At 41.5% G+C, this 21,489-nt stretch overlaps 1 protein-coding gene across 3 annotated transcripts in view; it reads left to right on the forward strand.

Moving 5' to 3' along the window:
* ABCC3 (ATP binding cassette subfamily C member 3) overlaps window positions 1-21,489 on the forward strand; it is a 47,709-nt gene that overhangs the window by 10,977 nt on the left and 15,243 nt on the right. For all 3 annotated transcript variants that reach the window (XR_010607222.1, XM_065647599.1, XM_065647600.1), the window contains exons 2-15: window positions 2,134-2,310; window positions 3,210-3,335; window positions 4,216-4,353; window positions 6,061-6,186; window positions 6,983-7,044; window positions 8,231-8,362; window positions 12,335-12,553; window positions 14,833-15,010; window positions 15,560-15,721; window positions 16,827-16,919; window positions 18,259-18,462; window positions 19,686-19,832; window positions 20,231-20,318; window positions 21,387-21,453. Coding sequence is in view for 2 of the 3 variants with exons in the window: in XM_065647599.1 (XP_065503671.1) it covers window positions 2,134-2,310; window positions 3,210-3,335; window positions 4,216-4,353; window positions 6,061-6,186; window positions 6,983-7,044; window positions 8,231-8,362; window positions 12,335-12,553; window positions 14,833-15,010; window positions 15,560-15,721; window positions 16,827-16,919; window positions 18,259-18,462; window positions 19,686-19,832; window positions 20,231-20,318; window positions 21,387-21,453 (1,919 nt within the window). In the remaining variant the exon portion in view is untranslated. The remainder of the gene's footprint in view (window positions 1-2,133; window positions 2,311-3,209; window positions 3,336-4,215; window positions 4,354-6,060; window positions 6,187-6,982; window positions 7,045-8,230; window positions 8,363-12,334; window positions 12,554-14,832; window positions 15,011-15,559; window positions 15,722-16,826; window positions 16,920-18,258; window positions 18,463-19,685; window positions 19,833-20,230; window positions 20,319-21,386; window positions 21,454-21,489) is intronic.

Consider the following 21,489-nt stretch of genomic DNA (forward strand, 5'->3'; position numbering starts at 1 on the left):
AGCTTGTGTTCAGTCCGAAGTTAATGGACATCTGGGGCAGTTTCGAGGTTGCTGTCAGACAGAAAGCCATTTCTGGACATTTTGGTCTTATAGGAAAGGTTTTAATTTAGAGGGCTGCCTTTTTTTTTCTTTTTAATTTCCCCTCAATAACTTTTCCCTTAAACAGAATCATTGTTTTATTCTGTGCCCGGTTATTGCTATTCTTCCTCAGCTTTCCTTTTCCAGGATTTTTTTTCCAGCAAGCGAAAGGAGCACAATTGCAAACATGCTCAAGACATTGCTAAACCACATGTAATTTAAAGAGGAAATTACTGTTTTGTTGAATAAATGATAGTAGATAAGCTCCTTCTTTGGAACTAAAGAGCTCTTCATCTCCAAACTACTGGAGGGCATCTCCTGCCCCAGGCAGGGGAGCTGCAGGGGAGCTTATCATATTAGAGATGCCAAAATGTTTTGATGATGAGCCAAACATGGGTGCTCTTTAAATGTTATCCTCCTTCTGGTGCCAGAGACCTGCTCACTGGAGGAAAACACAGAAAGAGTTTGAATGTGGGGCTGGAGTTTTGTTTGGTTTTGGTCTTGTGTTTGAGTTGCGGTGTAATTGCCCCTGTGCGGTTGATTTGTGACTGGAGTTTCTTCCAGGTCTGGACAAACCTGTTGAGGTAAATGGGAATGTTTTCATTCCCCTGGCCCATGCCGGGCGCTTGGGTGCTGCCAGGAAAGCCGTTTATTGTGTCTCTCTCAGCACTAACTCTGCGGTGTTAAAAGATGCAGTTCAGCTGCACAGCTCACAGATTTGTGCCACCCTTCCCCACTGCCAGAGGTTTCGTTTGTGCCGGAGCTGAAGTACCGAGTGGCAAAATTGTCGCAGTTCAGCCAAACCATCCTGCAACCTTCCAAGGCTTTGCAGTTCCATTACACTCATGAGCACTTTTGTGTGTATGTGGACTGATGTGGTGATGCATGTCCCTTCTGACAGGTCATCACCGAGATCGAAAGATTGTCAGCAGCTTGTGGCTCTTCAGTTCTCCTAAAACCAACCCTGGCTTTCAGCATTCAGTGTCTTTTTTATTGGTAAACCAAAGCAGGGCTGGAAATACTTCTGAAGAGTTTGTATTCAGACTAGTCAGCCATTCACTTTAAGAGGCGCGGAGAAGTGGCTTGGCTTAACTGAAACATACTTCTGCTGAGAGCTCATTTCCAAAAATAATTACGTACAAGTAAATGATTCTACTGCAGAGATAAGGCATATCTGAACAACAGATATCTTAGTTTTATCATCTGCTTGTTAATGATAGTACAACAAAGCAATTTTACACTTCCTGCAAGCAAGTATTTATCTACCACATTTAAGATGACACATCAGATGGTGAACTGCAAGTTGCGAATTTCCAGTAGGTTTGGTTAAAACCAAGTTCCTCTTAACTGTACTGAAATTTCTATTTTAGTTTGAACTCGCCTGTGTGTGCACGTGGTGCGTTCAAATCCTTAGGTACAAGTTGCATATATGAATTATGGTGTCCAGGGTCGCAGATGGAAAGCATTGCTTACAATCTTTGCAAGAAAACCCATGTTCCTACATTATTTTTACCTTTGTTTAGAACAGGGAATTCATTATAGTTGGAGGCATATGAGTAAGAAGGACAAAATTTTAGTCACAAATGGAGGGGGTTTTCCCAGGTCAGCATACGGTTGATCTAAATCTTATAATTTTTCTCCAGTGCTGGACATTCTTGCTGGATGAGTTCTCAAGTGGAGGTTTTTGCCTCAAGAGCTGTGTTTAGCAGTTGCACTCCAGGCTGGGAACACCTGAGAAATGCTGCAATATCAGCACCTGTAACTGAGCAAAGACACAAGCACAGGGGGTTTGTCTGCTATGAAATATGAGTCCAACTCTGAGATACGGGAGGGCAGAAGCCAGTCTTTCTAGGTTTTGCCCAGTAGTTAAAACTGTACTTAGCCCTTTTGCTACAGCAGATTAACCACAAGTAGTTGCACTACATTTTAAGGCCGTTCGCTAACTCCAGCAGAATTTGGATACAACTTATTCAAGCAGATGTTCCAACTGGCAGTGCTTCTGCCTCTCTATTAATAAATGCCTTGTCTTTTTTTTTTTTTTTTTTTTTTTCCCAGGATTCAAATCTTTCGATACACACTGACAATCCAGACCTGACACCGTGTTTCCAGAACACCATCCTAGCGTGGATCCCTAGCATTTACCTATGGAGTGCATTACCCTTTTATCTTCTCTACCTAAAGAGCAACAAAAGAGGGTACATCGTGCTTTCCGTGCTGAGCAGGTTCAAGACGGTAAGAGCTCTTTGCAGTATTGAGTTTGTCAGCATTAGTTCAGTATCCATGCAAGTGCTGCAGTAGGGTTTAAACAAAATCCTCTCTGATTTATGGGGGAACTGAAGAACTTGCTTCTAGGAAACAACAGCGTTCGTGCAGATTTCTGAGGAAGGATACCAAAGGATGGCTCATCTGTAAGGAAATCCATCCCGTGAGCCCACCTTTCTGGGTAGAGAGACGAGCTGATTGCTCTGCAGAAGAGAGTTCACCCCTATGTTGAGCCAAAACTATGCTGCTTCACCCTTACTTAAGCTTTAAACCACTGAAATCTGCAAAACAAAGACCTTAAAGTAGGTCTAGTGAGAATTTAATCTCATTGTGAAAGTAAGCACAAGAAGGTATTTTTTCAAGCCAGTATCTACCCAATAGCTATCTGTTTTCATCTGCATTTTGTGCTTAAGAGATGACTGGTGTCAACAGCACCTCTGGTTTATAAATGGGGAGGTCTAAGGAAAGTGGGCAAGTCACTGTCCATCGGCCATGAGAGAACTGGGGTTATTCCTGGAGAAAAAAATCCAGGCTTCTGCTTCAGGACTTGCCTGCCTTTAATCTGGCTGCTGCCCGAGTTTCCCATCAAAACTGAGTAGTATAGGGGGGGGGGGAAAAAAAAGGTAAATACATTAGTCTTTCTACTGGTTGTGTTTGCAAATCCCTCGGGAAGCAGTTGAGAGAGACCCTTGGTTTGAGTGCGATGGGACGGTTCCACCAGCCTGCCCGCAGCCGATGGACGCGGCGGCGCCGTTCTGTTCGCACAGCTTTGTGTCGCTGAGGATCTGTGAATCGGAACGGCTTTGCCAGCCCTCTGGCTGCCCCCGGGGGTGAATAACCAAACGCTGTTTCTGTTTGACTGCTTTCAGCTCTTCGGTGTCCTGCTGTGGTGCGTGAGCTGGGCAGATCTCTTCTACTCTTTCCACGAGCTCCTGCAAAACCGGACTCCTCCACCCGTCTATTTTGTAACTCCATTGATTGTTGGCATCACCGTGGTTCGTACCTGTTTCTGGTTTTTGTGACCAATAAGAATAACTATCTATTTTTTTTAGACAGATAAAGGAGGAAAAGGGTTCCTTTGCATTCATTGCCTTATCCTGTACTCTTTTAATGGAATTATTAGTACTTGTATTACTGAAGCAAATCTTGCTTACCGAACAGGCTACAATTACAGATATCTCTCTCATGTAGATTCCTGCTTTGGAAATTAAACTCTGTATAATGGAGAGGTTGTTCCGCCTCCCACTTTGCTCTCATCTGTTTCTCCAGGCTTGTGATCCAGGTGTGGAGAGAATTTGCATCTGACTTTGCCTAAACACTGAGATATGATAGAGCATGGCTTGTGCCTTGTGCATTGGACTTCGTAAAACCATGTCTCATATCTGGTGGTTGTTCTTCCATTAAACGGAAACCAAATTTGCGTTACCTAGCAAGGCAAACAGACCCGTGGCAGTTGCATGAAAAATGAAGCAGTAAAACTTGCCCATTAGGTTTTTAATTCCCTTGGTTATATTTTTTTAAAATCTTGTGTTCTAGACAAGTCATGATTGTCCATCTGGACTGGAGAAATGACAGCTCTTACATTTGTTTAAAATGTTTAATTGTGCCTAGCTCTAGATACAAATTTTGGTTTAAAAACTGAATTCTGGAGCTGAGGCTCTGAAAACAGTAAAACCAAATTATTTCATAAAGTTATTCACTGCTTTCCTTGGATAAAGGAGGTTTTGCTGTTGACTTCTGTGAAGATATGATGGGGCCTTATTTCAAAGAGGTCCTGTTGTAGATGATGATTCTAATAGCTGCCAGCTGAGAGTGTGAAGAAGGGCAGCAGTGGGCTGGGATTGTGTTCACGAGCTCCTGTCTTTACTTTTACAGCTGTTAGCTACGTTGCTTATTCAATATGAAAGGCTGAGAGGAGTTCAGTCTTCTGGAGTGCTCATTATCTTCTGGTTTTTGTCTGTGCTTTGTGCCGTGGGGCCTCTCCGCTCGAAGATCATGACTACAACGGCGCAGGTAACATGCCGTCCCTGTTAGCACTTGGAGAACGGGAAATGCAGCATTAATATCTCTCTGAAGGGAGTGAATCACCAACTTTGGAGTCAGATCTGAGCCCAGCTTTTTCCAGACAGAAAGAGAAGTTTGCTTCTCTTGCCTTGACTCAGACTTGTGCAACTTGAAGGGAACTGGGATTTCTCACGCAATGTCAAAAAAGCAAACTTTGCTCAGCCCAAGGATATACTGGAAACCTGATAGACATGAGGGCTATACCAATGCTGTACATATGTTAGAACAGATGGGTTTTTTTCTTTTTTTCCTTCCCTTTTGCAGCCCCCTTCCCCTGCCACGCTTAAATAAAGATGGGTACTAACTGGAGATGATGCATTTTAATAGTAACGTTGCTTTTTTGCTAGGGTAGCTTGGGCACAGCTCCATAGGCTCCTGTCAGTGCCTGATGTGCTGAGAACAGCATTTTGACTCCAACTGTGGCTGGAAATAGGGAACAGAAAGTTGGAGGGAGAGGAAAGAAACATGGGCTGTTATGATTCCTGTTTGAAAACATAGCAGGTTCTCCCACAGTAAGAAAGTTGTTATCGTTTTCGCAGAGACATATTTCACCAAGTAGGGCAAAGCAGATTGCTTCGGTGATTAGATCATCAAAGGCTAAGAGTGAAAAAGAATATTTGAAAAACATTAAGGTGATTGCTTCCCCTGAAATGAAATCAGTGCTGATTCTGTTTGGCGAATTTTTTTTTTTTAAATACTTTTTGTAACTATTAGCAGCACTATCTTTTTAGCAAGGATTTTGCCCTACTAGGCTGTTGTAAATATTCCAGCAGAGACTGAATCAAACCTTAAATGACAGTCTGTGCAGAACTTCTTCAGAAAATAGCTGCAATCCTGGTGAGACCCTTTCAAACACCACTTAAAGTCAATTTAAAAACTGTAGTAGTGGTGAGTAAGTACAAATATTGAACTATCAATGTTTGAATCCTTAATCAACTTAAAATTATGAGTGCAGAGCCTTAGAACAGGTATGGGTAGCGTTTCTGCTCTTCTTGCAGTGGCTGAGGACCAAATATTCTTTCTCTCGCACTTAAGGTTTAAACATTTTAAGTGAACAATGAGCATTCACAAGGGTATGAAATCTGTACGAGGGACATACCCTCACAGCAAGATGTTTTAAGTCAACTGCAGACTCATTTGAGCAGGGAAGGAAATATCGCCAGAGCAGATGGATCTGTTATTATGCAATAGAGTGGGTTTTTTTGCAGCTTCATCTGGAAGTATTTAACACCAACTGCTTGTCAGTGACAAGATACTAAAGTAAGTGGATGTTCTTTGATCTGGGTTGACAATTCCTGTGCTTAAGACATGATCTTGCAAGAACCCCGGGAGGAAATTGAAAAGGATGTCGTGTAGTCCTGATTCTAGAGGGTGTCTGCATGCAGTGAAGATGTACAAGCACTTTGAACTTGACATAATTTAATGAAAAGCTTGGAGATAAGCGTGTTCTTAGGCACTTTACAGAGCATGTGCATACTTTTGTAAGATAATTCCTGCTAGCAACTACTTTGCAGTATTCAGATGGAGAAGAAAGGAACTCCCAAAAGCAGCTGTGAAAAAGTCAGAGAGAGAGCGGATGTGTGTGTGTTGGGGGGCTCACAAGTTCGACAAAAACAATCATTACTGTGTTGTGGTTTTTTTTTTTTTTCCTTCTAGGGCCATGTATATGAAAGGTTCAGGTCTACCACGTTTTACATCTACTTTGCTTTGATAATCATTGAGTTGATCCTTTCATGTTTTAAAGAAAAGCCTCCATTTTTTTCCCCTGTTAATACAGATCCTGTAAGTATTTTTCCTTTGCTTTATTTGCATTTTACAGACTATATCATGTTTTGAGAGTTCCACTGAGAATACTTGTCATTGAAAACAGTTTTGGATTGTCGTTGACATTGCAGTAGTTAGTGACCCCTCTATGAGGCACTGGGTATGGGGAGTAATATTGGAGCTTGAAGCCTTTTCCCATTATATGACTGGAAGCTATATAGTGAAATTAGCTCTCCTACTTGCTGCTCTGCAGCAATTTAAATTACATTTATGAATATTGAAATGTAATATGAATTATTTTGAGAGTGGGTTTTATGAAGATGGTGGTCTACTTGCTTAACGTTCATTTAGATTTAGCCAAAGTCTATAAGAGTTATCTTAATAAACGAGTTCTATATGTATTGAGAATAGATATGGAAAAACATTAATAACAGAAGATATTAGTGGTGTCACAGGTTAAATTTCTTCTCCAATTCAAAAAATGATCTCTATAATTGGATTTATGTTTGAACCAAGTTGAGAGAGAGGTTGAGTTCATTTCTTAAAATGAACATTTCAGAAACTATAGAATGACATTTCACTTTATGAAAGTGTGATTTAAAGGCAGTATATGAAGCAATTTTTAAAGATAAAAGTTCTGCATAACATGGGAAATGAAATAAATCAATTTCATGTCTCATTAGTTCATAGGTACATATGTGTAATATACCGTATAATATACCAACACTGATCAAAATCGACTGTCTTCTTAGTAAAGTAACTGTAAATGTCTTGCTTTATTTTTATTTCTTTCCCTCCCGTAACTTTACTATAGAATCCATGTCCAGAGTCAACTTCAGGCTTCCTGTCAAGACTGACGTTTTGGTGGTTTACAAGGTGAGTTTCTCCTGTCAAGCTCTTGGACAGCTGACAACCCCAAACTCCACTTGCGATACGTGTTGAATAGAGTTACCAATATAGAAATTTTTTTTTCTCTGTGAGTAGTTGATGACGGATGCGTTTTCATCCAGAAGGGTGTTAGCACTTGCCTTTTTCGAAACAGCTTTCAGAGTGCTTATACCACCCAAACTTCTTCTCTGAAGAGCAGTGGCAACAACTGGGGGATGACTAATAAAGTGTCCAGCCCGGTTGTGCTTACCACGTGCTGGCGAATAACCTAAACCAAGATATAAGACTGTGTTCCACAAGATTAATTGTGGCAACCTTTCACCCGCCTGAGGAGGCATTTTGTTTCCTGTTGAGGTTCATGACCTAATGCTTTTTTTATAAGGACATTTTCCATGCAACAGGGAAAGTAAACTGGGTTATCAGTACACGCGATTACCACCAGCTGATACTGCTGTGGAAAGGTGTGTGTATTAAAGATGCAAATTGGAGATTGGGCTTACTACTGCTCCATGATAAAGCAGTGGAACAGCTGTCAAAGGTCATGTTGAGACTCATTTTTTTCATAGTGGTTGAGGGTGTTGAGACATTAATTCTTCCATCCATGTAACTTTATTGCCTTGGCAAAAGCCCTGTAAAGTTGTTTTTAGAAAGAGAGAGATCTTTCTAAACTTCCAGAGTTTTGAATATTTAGCTTCCCCATCGAGATCCTTGGCAACTAGATGTTTGGATCCCTTGACAAAATTCCTCTTACAGTTGAGGAACTGCAGTTTTCAGAGAAATCTGATTTTCCTTTAACTTACGCGAGCTTCACTTTTGCATTTTGTTCACCTCTGACAATTATTCCAGACAGACTTAGCTATTTTCACGTCTAAAGCTTCGCTGCTTTTGTTTGACACCACAGTTTCATTCAAATGCTTCCGGTAGTTGTTTTTTATTGTCTTTTGTTTCTGAAGTGATGTTTTCAGTAAAATACATGTAATCGAAACTACATAGTGTCCTTTCCTTAATTGCAAACATCAATATAAGGAACGAAGGGAGATGGAGGTATCATTATCACCCTTTCTGTGGAGACGTATCTTCTTGCTTTTGTTAGCTTAATAGTCCCAGAGTTACTGGCAATGCTGTAGGTACTATTAGCCAAACTGAATTGGGCTGTTTTTCTCCGTATGTGCAGCATGGCAATTCTTGGGTACAAAAGGCCCCTTGAAGAAAAAGATTTGTGGTCGCTGAATGAAGATGATACTTCAAAAGTTATTGTGCAACAACTAAGTAAAGAGTGGGACAAAGAGAAAGCAGAGTGCAAACAGTGAGTACACGAACAAGTCTGCAAACAGAGACCGATGTGAGTTGTTTCAACATTAATAAGCTGCTCATCCCTGAAAATGAGTGGGTTAAAAATGCCACCTACCTCTTCAACCTATCTGTTCTTCATTCATATTAACAGTAAAATTTGTTTGTTTTAATAAGTCTGGGCAGAGGCAGGAGCCCTCTGGGGGCTTGTGTGCTACCAACACACTTTTGAACCAGGTGCTTAAAATCTATGTGGGCAGGTTGTGCCGTTTACCATGTGGAAAAGGGCTGAAAATGCATAAACAGAAGGGATTGAGTTGGTTGGTTTGTAGAAAATGAACAGGTTTCATCACTGAGCTGGTAGATATCTAACCCCGTAACTGCGTCCCTCCTGGGCATGTTAGAGCACAGCTTCTAGATACCATAAACCAACAGGATTTCCCTGTCATGAGTTTTCTGGCTTGACACTATTTTTAGCCTTAGGGCTCTTAGCAGTGAGCAATTCTTTACTTCCCAGCAGTAAAGATCTGAAACTCAAAACGTTTGAAAGGCAGGGGGCGAAGAGATATCCCACTTGAAGAGCTGAGACCCTGTTCCTGTTGGCTAGAAAGGTAGCAGCAAAAATCTCAGCCTTTGATGAAAATGGTATGAGGATCAGAACCTGCATATAGTTATATCCATGCTGGAGAGGATTTCCTTTTTATTGCATGTACTGTCCTAATCTATTCTTAAGAAATTATCTATTGTGCAACTGTATTTCCTTCTCCCACTGGTTAGTGTCCAAAATGCTTCCAAACAAATAGATGTGATAATAGTGTGTTTCAAATGAAAAATGTCAATAAGGAGGAGGCCTGCACTTCCATTTCCTTTCATTGTGATTTCTTCCCTGTGTGGAGGCTTTCCTCTGTTCTCTTCTGTGCGTATCCTTGCCAAATTGGAAAGACCCCATTATGTGATAATATTAGGAGAGAGTTGTAAGGCTCTTGGCAAGGCTAAATGAGATGTGGAGAGTTCCACTTCGCAGCTAAAATTTGAAAGGTTTCCAGCACTAACACCAGCAGCTTCTACACTAGTGCTCTGTGTATGTGTGTTGTGATTTTACTTTTTTCTTACTGTCTCTATTTTTATGGTGTGGAACAACATGCATTGTCTGGGTTCTGGTCTTTTTGCACAGACATAAATCTTACTCCCCCGGGATTTTATATAGTAAGAGCACAGCCATTGTGCAGAAGTGCCGAGGGTCCAGGAAAACTTTTGCTAGGAAACCAGGAACCGTGCCTGGAGTTTTGTCATGGGATTCATTGCATTTGGAAATTATTCACAGAAACTGGGGCCAGTTGGCAATGAATTTAACCATAAATTCTGGCTTGTATTAAGCTCAGGTAACATTTTGTGGTGATTGGTTTAATGATTCTAAGGTGGGGAAAAGAGGAAAAACAAAGAAAATCACTGTACTCTAGATTGCTGGGTTTCATGTAACTCTAAAAGCTTTGTGGCTCTGCTTATTCTTCAATTACAAGTAGGTATTCTCAATTACTTTCTGTCAATTAACAGTAGTGGTAGTTGCTTGGGAGCTGTTGTAATGTTTTTTTTTTTTTTTACTCATTAAATCTGCCCTGAGCAAGCTTTTATGACATTAAAAATGCTGTGTCAAGTTGTACGTGTGTTGAAAGTGTCATGGCAAATATTTGCAGTGTATGTAGTAGTTTATTTTAGAAGACTTAATCAGTTGCAACTCTGACATAGCTAAAGCTATAAACTTATTGCAATGGTCATCACATTTCTTTTGTTCTTAAACCTACAAAACCTTTTTTACATTTTGCTTCGCAGCTGTCTTGTGAATTACTGTTAAATAATTGCTAATAATTCATTTGCTACTAATGAGGAGAGATCGGTGTGGATTTAAATTGTTATTATAGATAGTAAAGCATGCAAAGAGTATTTTTCCTTTGCTTTTCCTCGCTTTGCCTGTATGGCTGAAGTTTCTACTCACTTTACTGATAAGTGCAGTTGCTTTGGAGAAAGTTAGAGCTGTGCTGGATAGAGAAGAGAGAGCTGGAATCTGCTTTCCTGCAGTTTTCGCTTCTGAGACTATCCTCGTGAAGGCAAACGGAAGATGCAGGGCCTTGTCATCACCGTTGGGAAAGCCACATGTTTTCCTGTGAGATAATCAGCACCTGTCGTCTGCCCTGCTATAAATAATGGAAACCAGGCACATACTCTTTGCTTTGATGAAAAGCTGGGTGTGAGCAGTCCCACATGCTGCCGAAAACCTGACCTCACCTAGATACCCCTAGCAAACACCACAAGTGCCTTTTCTCCCTTTGGGATCTTTGTGCTGCGAGAGAACTATTGCGTTGTTGTTAGCTCACTGTAATAAACACTTTTAATAGCACCGAGCCAGGGGCAAGGAGTCTTGTTTCTTCAAATCCTTCAATGAGTTTAACAGCCTGGTTGCCAGAAAAATAAGGCTCTGCTCATAAACTCTCCGGGTTTGATCTGGAAGGACAAAGACAACACAGTATGTTCTTGTCTGGGGGAAAAAAACCCAACCAACCAACCAACCAAAAAACAAATGGCAAACAAATGAAACTAAATTGTCTGGTTTAGGTTCCTCCCCTGCCCTCAGACTTTATTGCAAAGAAATCTGAATTTGCCCATGCCTTTGTTTGAAAGGACATGAACAAGTTTCTACCTGTGGACTGTTACCCACAGTGATCATTCTGAACGCTCACAGGCTGTTGGAATTATTTGTCTCTACAGCCAGCTCCAAAAAATCTGCACATGCTTTATGAAGAATCATAAATCCAACCTCACTTAGTAGCACTTACAAGCTATTTCTCAAATGCCTTCTTGTAATTCTTCACTGTTTCTAGAGCCCCTCTTCCATCTGTCCCTTCTTATAAGGCTTATGTGCCCCAGACTAATTTCCTTCTGCCTGCTCCACCTGGACTTAACCTTCCTGGCTGACATTTAGGAAATTAATCTCCATGTCCCACAGCCCCCAAGAAACAACAACCGTTCGGTCTTTGCCAGTAGAAAACCCGCCAAGCTGCTCTTTGGGAGCGATTCATGGAGGAAATTATTTCCCAGAGCACCCTCTCTTTATTGATGGGCAACAGAAGTCAGGCACCTAAACCCCAGAGTTGCTTCTAGAACATTTCATCAGTCAGGCTCAAAGAGCTTTGCAGAAGAGGTCATTTTTGTTGGCTTATTTTGCAGGTGGAGAAAGGGACACACAAAGTAAGAAAGGAATACAGCCGAACAGGGTTTAGATGCTTAAATTGTCACCTGTGTAAAATTTAGGCACCTAAACCCAAAGTTTCTGTCCTGGAAGAGCCTTGCACGGCTGCGGCCCAGGTCTTGGAGCTGGCTCAGCTTTGGAGGTGCCATGGTTTGTACTCTTTCAAGTTTCCAGGAATGCAAAACTCTGTATTTTGAGAGGGCTGTGCCTGCTTTCTCTCTTTCCTTGGCTTGTGGTTCAATGCCTGTCTCCCCAGACGGATCCAGACGACTTCTCCAAAAGCAGCTGTGTGATCAGATAAGGCTAAAGGTTTAGTACAGTTGCTAACTGAATAAAGAATACAGTGTCAGAAGGACTAGGTGAGGGCGCCTTTGTGATATGTAAACAGCAACCGTTAGAGGATTCCTTTACAAGAAATCAGAGATTCGAGGTCAACTCTGTCCTATGCCAAAGGAAATCAAGCCTTCAACTCCTACTCCTTTGGGCCACGTTTTCATCCCGTGGTGATTGGTTTTTCTGGCTTATGGACAACATCTTGTAAGTACTGCAGAAAAAGAAAACAAGACTTGCTACACAAGAGCGGCCTATCCCTAAGCACGTCTAGATCTTGTTGGAAGTCTTGCTGTTGGTCAGTAGCACAGCAAAGAAAGGAGCAGACTTTGAGATGTTGCTGCAGTGCAGTACACATAGGGCAATGACATTGTCATCATCGATTGTTTCCAACTGCTTGTTTCATTCCCCTAGGAAAGAAGATGTGACATATATGAAGAAATCTAACAATGTGCTGAATCACGTTGGGGATGGTCCAGAGGAATCAGAAGTTCTGATCAGAGACAAAAAGCACAATAGAAAACCTTCCTTTCTCAAAGCTTTGTTGAGGACCTTTGGGCCATACTTCCTAATCGGCTCCTTCTTCAAGCTGATACAAGACCTGCTTTCTTTCGTCAACCCTCAGCTGTTAAGGTTGGTTTAGTGTGTGAGTAGTTTCTATATGCAGTCCCTATGGAGGCTTGGCTTTGGCACGGAGGATTTGTTTTTGAAATGCACAGCTAGTTTCCCTCACAGTGCTGTGTGTGTATGCTCCCCCACCTTCCCGCTGAAATGCCATAGGACAGGAGTTCTTTATTGTGGACTAAGCTGTAAATTGGGCAAGCTTCACTGAAATGCGAGATTCATAAACCGCCCATCACCGACAGACAGCTTTGAATTACAAATTACCTGTTGCTCCGTGCAGCAGTCCAAAGCAATTTCTCCCCATTTCTAAAGGATTACTTGTGAAATGAAAGCAAAGCACCGCTTGCTGGATCCAGTCATCTCTGTACATCTGATACCCACGTGTGTTGGTAGTGGCCGCAGCTGTAGTGTGACTTGATGTATAAATGGAGCGTGATGCTCAAGTATGTGGTGCTTTGGCCGTGCTGCTGTCATCTGGGAAAGATTTTGTACCATTTAGATGAGTTCATGTATTCTTAGTTGTGCACGGCAATGAGAACGCGCGAGGCACAGTTGTGCTACGTTTCCATGTGAAAGAAAAATATGGTTCTATTAAAAAACAAATTAGGAAGATCATGACAGAAGTGGTATGTCCTTAAACTCTCATTGTATGAGGAACACCTGTACCTCTCATCTCCAGGGGGACTAATTGCTCAGCCTGATCCATAAAGGAATTTGCACAATCCCTACAGTCTTTTTCTCTGATAGTATTATTATTGTAGTGGGAATTTCATCAGATAATCATTAACAAACAGTGGAAATACCTGCATTTCTATCTAACAATTATTTTTTATTTTCGAGTCAGTGGAAAAGCACATAGTCCTGTGAATGCATGGGAGGGGAATAGAGTTTGGATGGAGCCCACGGGTGAATGTGGGGAGAAGAGCCCTGCTCCTATATGAGTGCGTCTTAAAATGACACCAGTGTGGAGCTGTGTTCTGAGATCATGTTGTTCTGTGACATACCCAGAAATTTGCTAAAAAGAGGGTCCAAGCCAGTATGGTGACATTTAATAGCTTATAGTCTGTCTTCTTCCAGAGTCCCTAGCGAAGAGGAGGCAGCTGGCTTCCTTCTGAGAACACATTAAGTATAATCTATTCTGGGAATTTCTCGAATTTGCATAAATTCCTGGATATGTTGTCAGTGATATCTCTAGGCATATGATGGGGAATTTCTTCTCAAGTCTAAATTCCTGCTGTGTTGGAAAGTGCACTGCTGGTGGTAAGAGAAAATGGAAAAGCCACGGCTATCTGGCAGGCTGCACATAAGATAGTTTGATGTTGCTAAGAAGATTGCTGAATCCCATGCTGGGGCTATGAGGAAAAGGTTTTCCTGAAGCTTTCCACTTACAGCATGAACGCTGGTGCAGTGCAGAAGGAAGATCTTTCTGGAGTGGAAGAAGAAAGATGTAGCAACCTCATGCTTCTAACGCAAGGCTTTGGAGCCTGATCTGTAGTTTCCAGGTGTATTTTTCCCCCTGCAGGTTATTTGAACCATGGAGTCAAATCTCTAGTCTGCCCATATTTTGGCAACTCAATTCTCTGGTCAGTAGGCTGAAATCACAGATGTGATTTTTGGGAATGCCGGATGTTACCATATGTTGTTGTGCTTGTTTGCTGCATGACAGTGTGCAGGTCTCTCAGGGAGAGCAGCTGTGTTGTAGTAAGAAATGGCTTATTAATAAAAGATTATATAGCCAGTTTAATGGCACTGCTGTTTTACCAAAAAAGCAGGAGTGAAGAACTCCTTACGCATCCATCCAGGAGGGTGTCTTTTAGTCTAGCTTTGTGGGAAAACACTCCAGGCAGAAGCACTCGGGCTGCTTGCAAAGGGTTTGGGTGAGAAGCTGGTTTCTCCTGCTTTACTACACGGTCCAGCTGTGTCCTGTCATTCACCTCCTGCCCCCGGGGGCTGCCTAGCAGAGCTCAGACAGCGAGCCATGTGTTTAAACCATGATCTCGGGGGAAACCTAGAATTTCTCATCATATTTCATTTTCTACAGGCTCATTTGCAAGTGGACTTTCTCACTGGCAAAGCCTAAGGTTTTGCTGTTGTATCTTTGCAATGTTGTTTGACTGAAATCGTTACTCAGCTTGCATCCTGGAGAGCTGTTTACTTTTTGTGGTTAGAGAGAGGATGTGGCAGGATGCCGGAATTGCGAGAAGCTGCGATATGTCCCATTAAACTTGCTGCATGTGTTTTATTTTTGTTTCTTTTTCCTTTTCCTTCCCTAATCTTCTGAAAAACAGTGTATTAATCGGCTTCATTAAGAACAAAGATGCCCCAGCCTGGTGGGGATTTTTGATTGCGGCTTTGATGTTTATCTGTGCTGTGCTGCAGACACTCATACTTCACCAGCATTTCCAGTACTGCTTTGTTACTGGGATGAGGCTGAGAACTGGGATCAGTGGAGTGATATACCGAAAGGTAAGACTGGAAGCATTTCACGGGCTGGAACACCAGTCTATAGCCCAGCAAGTGGCCTCAGTTCTCAAATACTTGGGGAAGAGGAGGCATATCGGAGAAGAACAGTCTCTGGAAAATAAAAGATTGGTTTTTTGGAGAGTTTCTAGGAGTATCTCTGTCACACTTTACAGAATTTTCTAGTGATCAGCAACTTAATGTGAGTGTTCTTGGAGGCCACCAGACATATCACAGGTGAATACTGGTTCACTTTAGATACTTGGAAAAGGGATCCAGGAGAATAGTGTGCTTGTGCTATGAGTTAATAAGATGCAACCAGGTTTTCTTCAGAATGCTACATACTGCTTGAGATAGAGGTGCTCACAAGCAAAACATTTCATGAAGTCTTGTTCTTTGGAGATTAGGAGTTACGTAGGTGTGAATTATTTTATTCTTGTTGGAGAAGCACATTGTTGGGGAATGTCGTGTTTTGCTAATAATTGAGGATTTCTTCTCTGTGTTTTTCCATGCGTATCAAGACTGTCAATCCACTGAATCTCTCTTATCTCTCAGTCTTTAGTCATCACAAACTCAGCAAAGCGCTCATCTACTGTTGGAGAAATTGTCAACTTGATGTCAGTGGATGCCCAGCGCTTCATGGACCTGATGACTTTCCTGAACATGTTGTGGTCTGCACCACTCCAGATATTTCTAGCTTTGTATTTCCTCTGGCAGGTACGGACATTGTCACACTTTATCAGAATTCATCTCAATGGCGTGCAAGCTTGTTATCTTTTGTTAATCTGAGCCACTACCGCTTTTTAAAAAACTTACTCTTCTGGCCTGTAGTAAAGTAGCTTGTACTGGGGTACACGATCAATAAGTCTCTTAATTATTTTGTTCAGCTGGTAGGTAAGATAAGACACTTGAAGCAAAGGACAGCCTGTACATCTCCTCCCTCTCTACCATGTTTGATAGGATCAATCTTGGACTCGTCACAGTGTTCTCTGTAGTTGATACAAGTGAGAACTTGAGGGAAATGGTTTGAAAACCAAACCAAAACCACCTGGATAAAGGAAATGTAAGCCATCTATAAAGATTATATTACACCACATAAAGGAGTTTGTGCAAGCCACCATGAAACAAATCTCACCTGGAATAAACATAGTTTTCCCTTTGCTACAGTAAAGTTGTTTCTGGTTTACTACAGGTTCAGTTTGAGCCCTGACTTTCATCTTTAAAACGTTTCCATGCAATTAACGTGTTTTACTGCATAAAACAGTAGCACCAGCATAACCATCCTGATTTAGACTCAAAAGCCATTAAGTTGCAGCAGCTTTATGAGTTACTGCTCTGCTGGTAAGCTGGACTCTGGTAGCTAGCAGTTTGTGTGCTTTTACTCACATTGAGGCTGCTGGGGTAATTCTGTAATTACAGCTCCCTGCTCAGAGAGAAATCAATGGAAAAATTCCTTCTGTGTAGCTTATTTGTTCCTTTTCTACATTTGCTCAATAGCCCTGTATTTGCATTAGTGCAAACTTACTTTCCCCTCCCAATGGGAACCACTTAACAGGTAAATTCCAAAGCGCTCTGCTTTTGCCAATACTAGCATAATAATAATTCTAGGCGGATGCTGTCATATTTTTCTGTCTCCTCATTAGTGTTCTATGGAATCGGAACACTTCTCTGGGAGGAGTTCAACTTGTCTGTGGAAAACATTCATTAGTGAGGCAATGCACTTCTGTTTCTATAACCTGCTCTTGTTTTAATGCTCACCGTGGGGAACAGCAGCACTTGGGTGCAACACAAACTTACCTTTTTTTTTTTTTTTTCAATCAAGACTTTAGGGCCTTCTGTGCTGGCAGGGGTCGCCGTGATGGTTTTACTTATCCCACTTAACGCCGCGATAGCGATGAAAACCAGAGCGTACCAGGTAAGGTCCCAGCAGAGAGGGTGACGTTATCTGAATTGGCAGCTGTGCTATGAGAAACCAAGGCATCGCTGATTGTCCTGCCCGTTAATGAGCTGCTATTCGCCCCGATTTATTTATGAGTAAGATGGTACTGATATATTTAATAACCGTGTCCTCTCAGATAGTTTTTCCATAGTGAATTGAATGCTATTTGAGGGCAAGGTGTGGCATTGAGTCAGTGGCTCTTCATAGTGCAGGAGCAGCTTCTGGGAATGGCAAGAAGTTTCTCAGTCTCCACATCCCTTCACCCGGTACCTTCTTCTAGGAGTGTATGCAGAAATGGCAAATAAGTGCTGTTCTTAGGGCTGTGAATGGCTGTTTTCAGAGATGGGAACTGAAACCTGGGAGCTCGTGTTTGATGCTAATAGCCAGTGTTGATTTCTCACGGCTGCTGAGCTGGGCTAAATTTGCATTATCATCTTTAGGTAAAAGGATTCTTTATTCCTTTCTTTGTAGTCTTAGTTGTGTCTAGTCAAGGAAGGCTGAAAACCCAATATAATAGTGCCCTCTGGCTTTGTGCTACGAAAATCTAATAAGTGGCTTGTGCTGTGCAGCCTATCAGTGACTGTTTGGAAGATTAGAAAAAAAGACAAGACCAAGCTGTTGAGGTATAAAAAGGTGAGAGCTGGAAAACGAGTATAAATGATGACATTTAAGCACAGCCTTAGTAACAGAGCGGTATTATTATGTGCCTTGAAGAGACATTCAGACTTCCCATTAAATCTCTTGGATGCTGACATGTTAGCATTAACATTCCTTTTCTCCCTTGCCCATTCTAAGAGGATCAGAGCTGCATAACTTGGTGTGCATGTGTGTGTGAACACAGTTTTTCATTTTGTCCATACAGGTGAGCGGGTTATTTTTTTTTCAAATAAATAACTGAATGAACCACTGTATTCTAATGTATAGAAAAAAAAATAAAGGGAGTTTTTCAAGGGATGCCATAAGAAATACGACTATGCATATCAGGAAAAAAATCTGAAGAAATCAAAGGAAGAAGTAGGGTAGTATTTTTGTGAAGTGCCTGAATCTTTCTTTAAGGTGGTTTTGAAAATGTAATCCCTAACAGAGAAGATGAGTAAAAAGCTTTTATACTCTGCTTTTGAGCCATTTTCTTTGATTTCTGGTTTCTTTGGAGGTACAGAGGAGCTTACTGATAACAGCCTGGATTTCTTTAATTACCTTTTGCATTGTCTTTAGTAATAGCCCAAGGACCATCACAGCTGTGAGACAACATGTTGAAGTCTCAGTTCTAGTCATTCCTGTGACACTCTGTCTCCTGTGTTTACTAATAACCCAGGTGGAACAAATGCGATATAAAGACTCCCGCATTAAATTAATGAATGAGATTCTGGGTGGCATAAAGGTGCTGAAGCTGTATGCTTGGGAACCATCGTTTTCAGAAAAAGTGTTGGAGATACGAAAGAATGAGCTGCGAGTTTTGAAAAAATCTGCGTATCTCAATTCTTTGTCCACCTTTGCATGGATCAGCGCACCATTCCTGGTAAATTGAATTTTCATGATTTTCTAAGCTGTACAAGTACATCCTTGAAGGATAAGTGTGAGACTTTCTGCTTACTAAATGTACACAGGAATAAAATGTAAATACTTAAAAAAAAATATTCACATGCTTTGAAGCAAAGTTCCCTGTTCTCTAAAGCCTTTTTGTTAATCAGTATTAAAGTATTTATTGATAAAGCCTGCCAGTGGAAGCTGTGAATAGCTGTCTCAGGAGAATTACCAACCACTTCAAAGTACTTCCCATAACAAACTGAAACTAGAATTCGAAACCTCAGAGATATTTGTGAATAGCAAAAATAGCAAAAAAAAATTTAACGGAGTCAGTCACGACATCTGTCTTAAGCTCTCATTTCTACCTTTTGTGTTACAGTGCTCTGCTTGTTTTAGTGGGAGAGGGAGTTGTTAAATTATTCTACAACCTTAAAAAAAATAATTATTTAATATAAAAAATAAAGCCCAAATGATACATAGCCAAATCTGAAATGCGTTTTCCTCAATTTTCTCTCTCCCTCTGTTTTCCACTTCATTGCACTGTGATCGCTTTTGCGGAAAGGCTTTTGATGAATAAAAACATTCAGATAAGTGCTTTGTCAAAAATATTCCGAGCCAAGTGTTCTCGAGATCAAAGGCCCAACCCTGCAGAAATATTCGTAACGGCTTCAAGATCCTGCCTCTTTTGTATTTCCGAAAAGTTAATGCGCTTCCTTAAATACACGTTCCCGTTCCTGTTCATTGTTAATTTTACTGCATAGGATGGTCCCTCCACATGGATGGTCCCTGTTGTACAGTGCACCAGCAAATAACTTGGATTTTATTCCTTTTCCTGTAGTAAGTCTTGTTTGCTTAGCCTGCAGTTTACAATGGGAAAATTTGCTTGGGTGGAGTTGGAAATGCAGCCAAACCACAGCCAGATAACAGCTTCTCCTTTTTATTTACCCAAGTTCTCTAGTTCACCTCTTGTACCCCCCGGTTCAGCTAAACGTAGTCATTAGAAATCCAAAAGTTATTTTATTCTGCATGCCTTTTTTTGTACCAACTTGTTCATGTGACTCGTCACTCTTAAAGCATGCAGAAAAGGTCAGAAACAGAGAATTTGCCCAATTTTCTTGGTACATTTGTTTCAAAGGTGCCTGTCAGGCTTGTCTGCTTTTTAAAATGTCAAAATCTTACATACATCTTGCAGTAAACTCCCTCTCTGGCTTTCAGGTGGCATTGACGACATTTGCTGTATATGTCTCGGTGGATGAGAATAATATCCTGGACGCAGAAAAGGCTTTTGTCTCCCTCTCCTTGTTTAATATCTTAAAGTTTCCCCTCAATATGCTTCCGCAAGTCATTAGCAACATTGCGCAGGTAAGGAGGATCCGGTGCGTGAGTTGTTTTGAACAACTCGAACAAAAAGAGCCTCAGATGTCCCTGATTTCTGGGATGCGTCCGCCCGTTAGCTGGTTTTATTTCTAATACCCTTTCTCTACTGCTGCCCCGTGTTGGCAAGCCTGACATCTGAGTAAGCTTGTCTGTGTGTCTGCGTGAATTTTGCTTCTCTCAGATGATCTCAGCTTGGCCTAAGAAATTTCACGGTTAAAAGCTTGAATTTCAGCATAAGGCTGATAGCCGGGAAAGAATGAGTCACTGCTCAGGAAGCCATTGGGGTGAGAGCTGAAGCCATTCTGTATGCTGCCTTGTTTCAGTGGTAAGAGCATTAAGTCCTCGTTAAAAGAATGATAAAATAACACCGCGCTCTTTTTTAGACAAGCGTTTCCCTAAAGAGAATTCAGCAGTTCCTGAGTCATGATGAACTCGATCCAAATTGTGTGGAAACAAAAGGAATTGCACCAGGTAAAGACATCAGTATTTTTCTGAACTATGCTAATACCACAAACATCTTGTATTTGTTTTGGACTGGTTGGGTTATGAAAACAGAAAATGACAACAATAATCTTGGGTTAAAAAAAAAAAGAAGCTGCTGCTTTGAAAAGTATGTGTTTGTTCAGGCTATGTCGAAATTACAAAATAAAGTTTCTGGCTATATTTTTGAGCTTTGGGCTGAGTTATTGGACCTGAGTTTGCATCTGCAATGTATTGGATGCCAACAGCGCTGAATAATGAAGCGCATCCACTGACTCGGGACAGCAAGACCTGCGCAAACCTCTTGCACTGCACAAATGCTCGGGAACATTATAAAGAGTTTTGGGGTTTATTTTTCTGTTGGAAACAGTATTCCAAAATGAATAAGCAAACCAGGTGGTCTCAAAAAAAAAAAAAAAGAAAAAAAAAAAAAAAAGAAAAAAAAAAAGGAAAAAAAAGTGTTTTTTCATGTAATGCACTTTGGTGACAACTGTGGTTTGAAACCTCTCTTGTGTGTGACGGTGTGGACAGAGGAGGAGGAGGGATGGCTGTGTGGCTGTCATGCGATTGCTGTTACACGCCACCCCACCGGGAGGTAAAGAAAGCCCGCAGATCTGTCACTTGTCACTGTGACAAGCCAAAAGCTGCGCAGAGGCGAATTCGGTCTGATACACCCAAGCCAGCAGCACGCAGTGGTCTCCTACCGACTTGACAGTGGTTTCTTAAGTAAAGTTGTGCCAACAGTCGCGTGGGGATTCCGAGCAGCAAACGTTGGGACCAGCCTCACCCGGGCAGGGTGAAGCAGGACAGATTTCCAGCTCCATAGGTCTGTAAGCACAGTCTATAGCTTAAGCTGCCATCAGTAATTTTCACTCTGAACGAGCCTGTCTTGTGAGCCACAGTCATGAGACTGCGCTTCCCATGCCAGTAGGAAAGGGAACCGCAGGGTACGTGAAACGCCCGTAAATAAAGATTCCTCTGTCTGCCGGTCTCTCAGCTGTGCTGTTCTGTGTAATAACGCATCTCCTGCCTTCTCTGTTGTTGTGTTTTGTCATACAGGCAATGCCATCAGCGTAACGAATGCGACGTTCAGCTGGGGAAAGGAGCTTAAGCCATCTTTGAAAGAGTAAGATTTCTTTATGCGCTTGCAATGCAACAGCTT

This window comes from Caloenas nicobarica, chromosome 18, assembly GCF_036013445.1.
Source record: "Caloenas nicobarica isolate bCalNic1 chromosome 18, bCalNic1.hap1, whole genome shotgun sequence".
In the NCBI taxonomy this organism is placed as follows: Eukaryota; Metazoa; Chordata; class Aves; order Columbiformes; family Columbidae; genus Caloenas; species Caloenas nicobarica.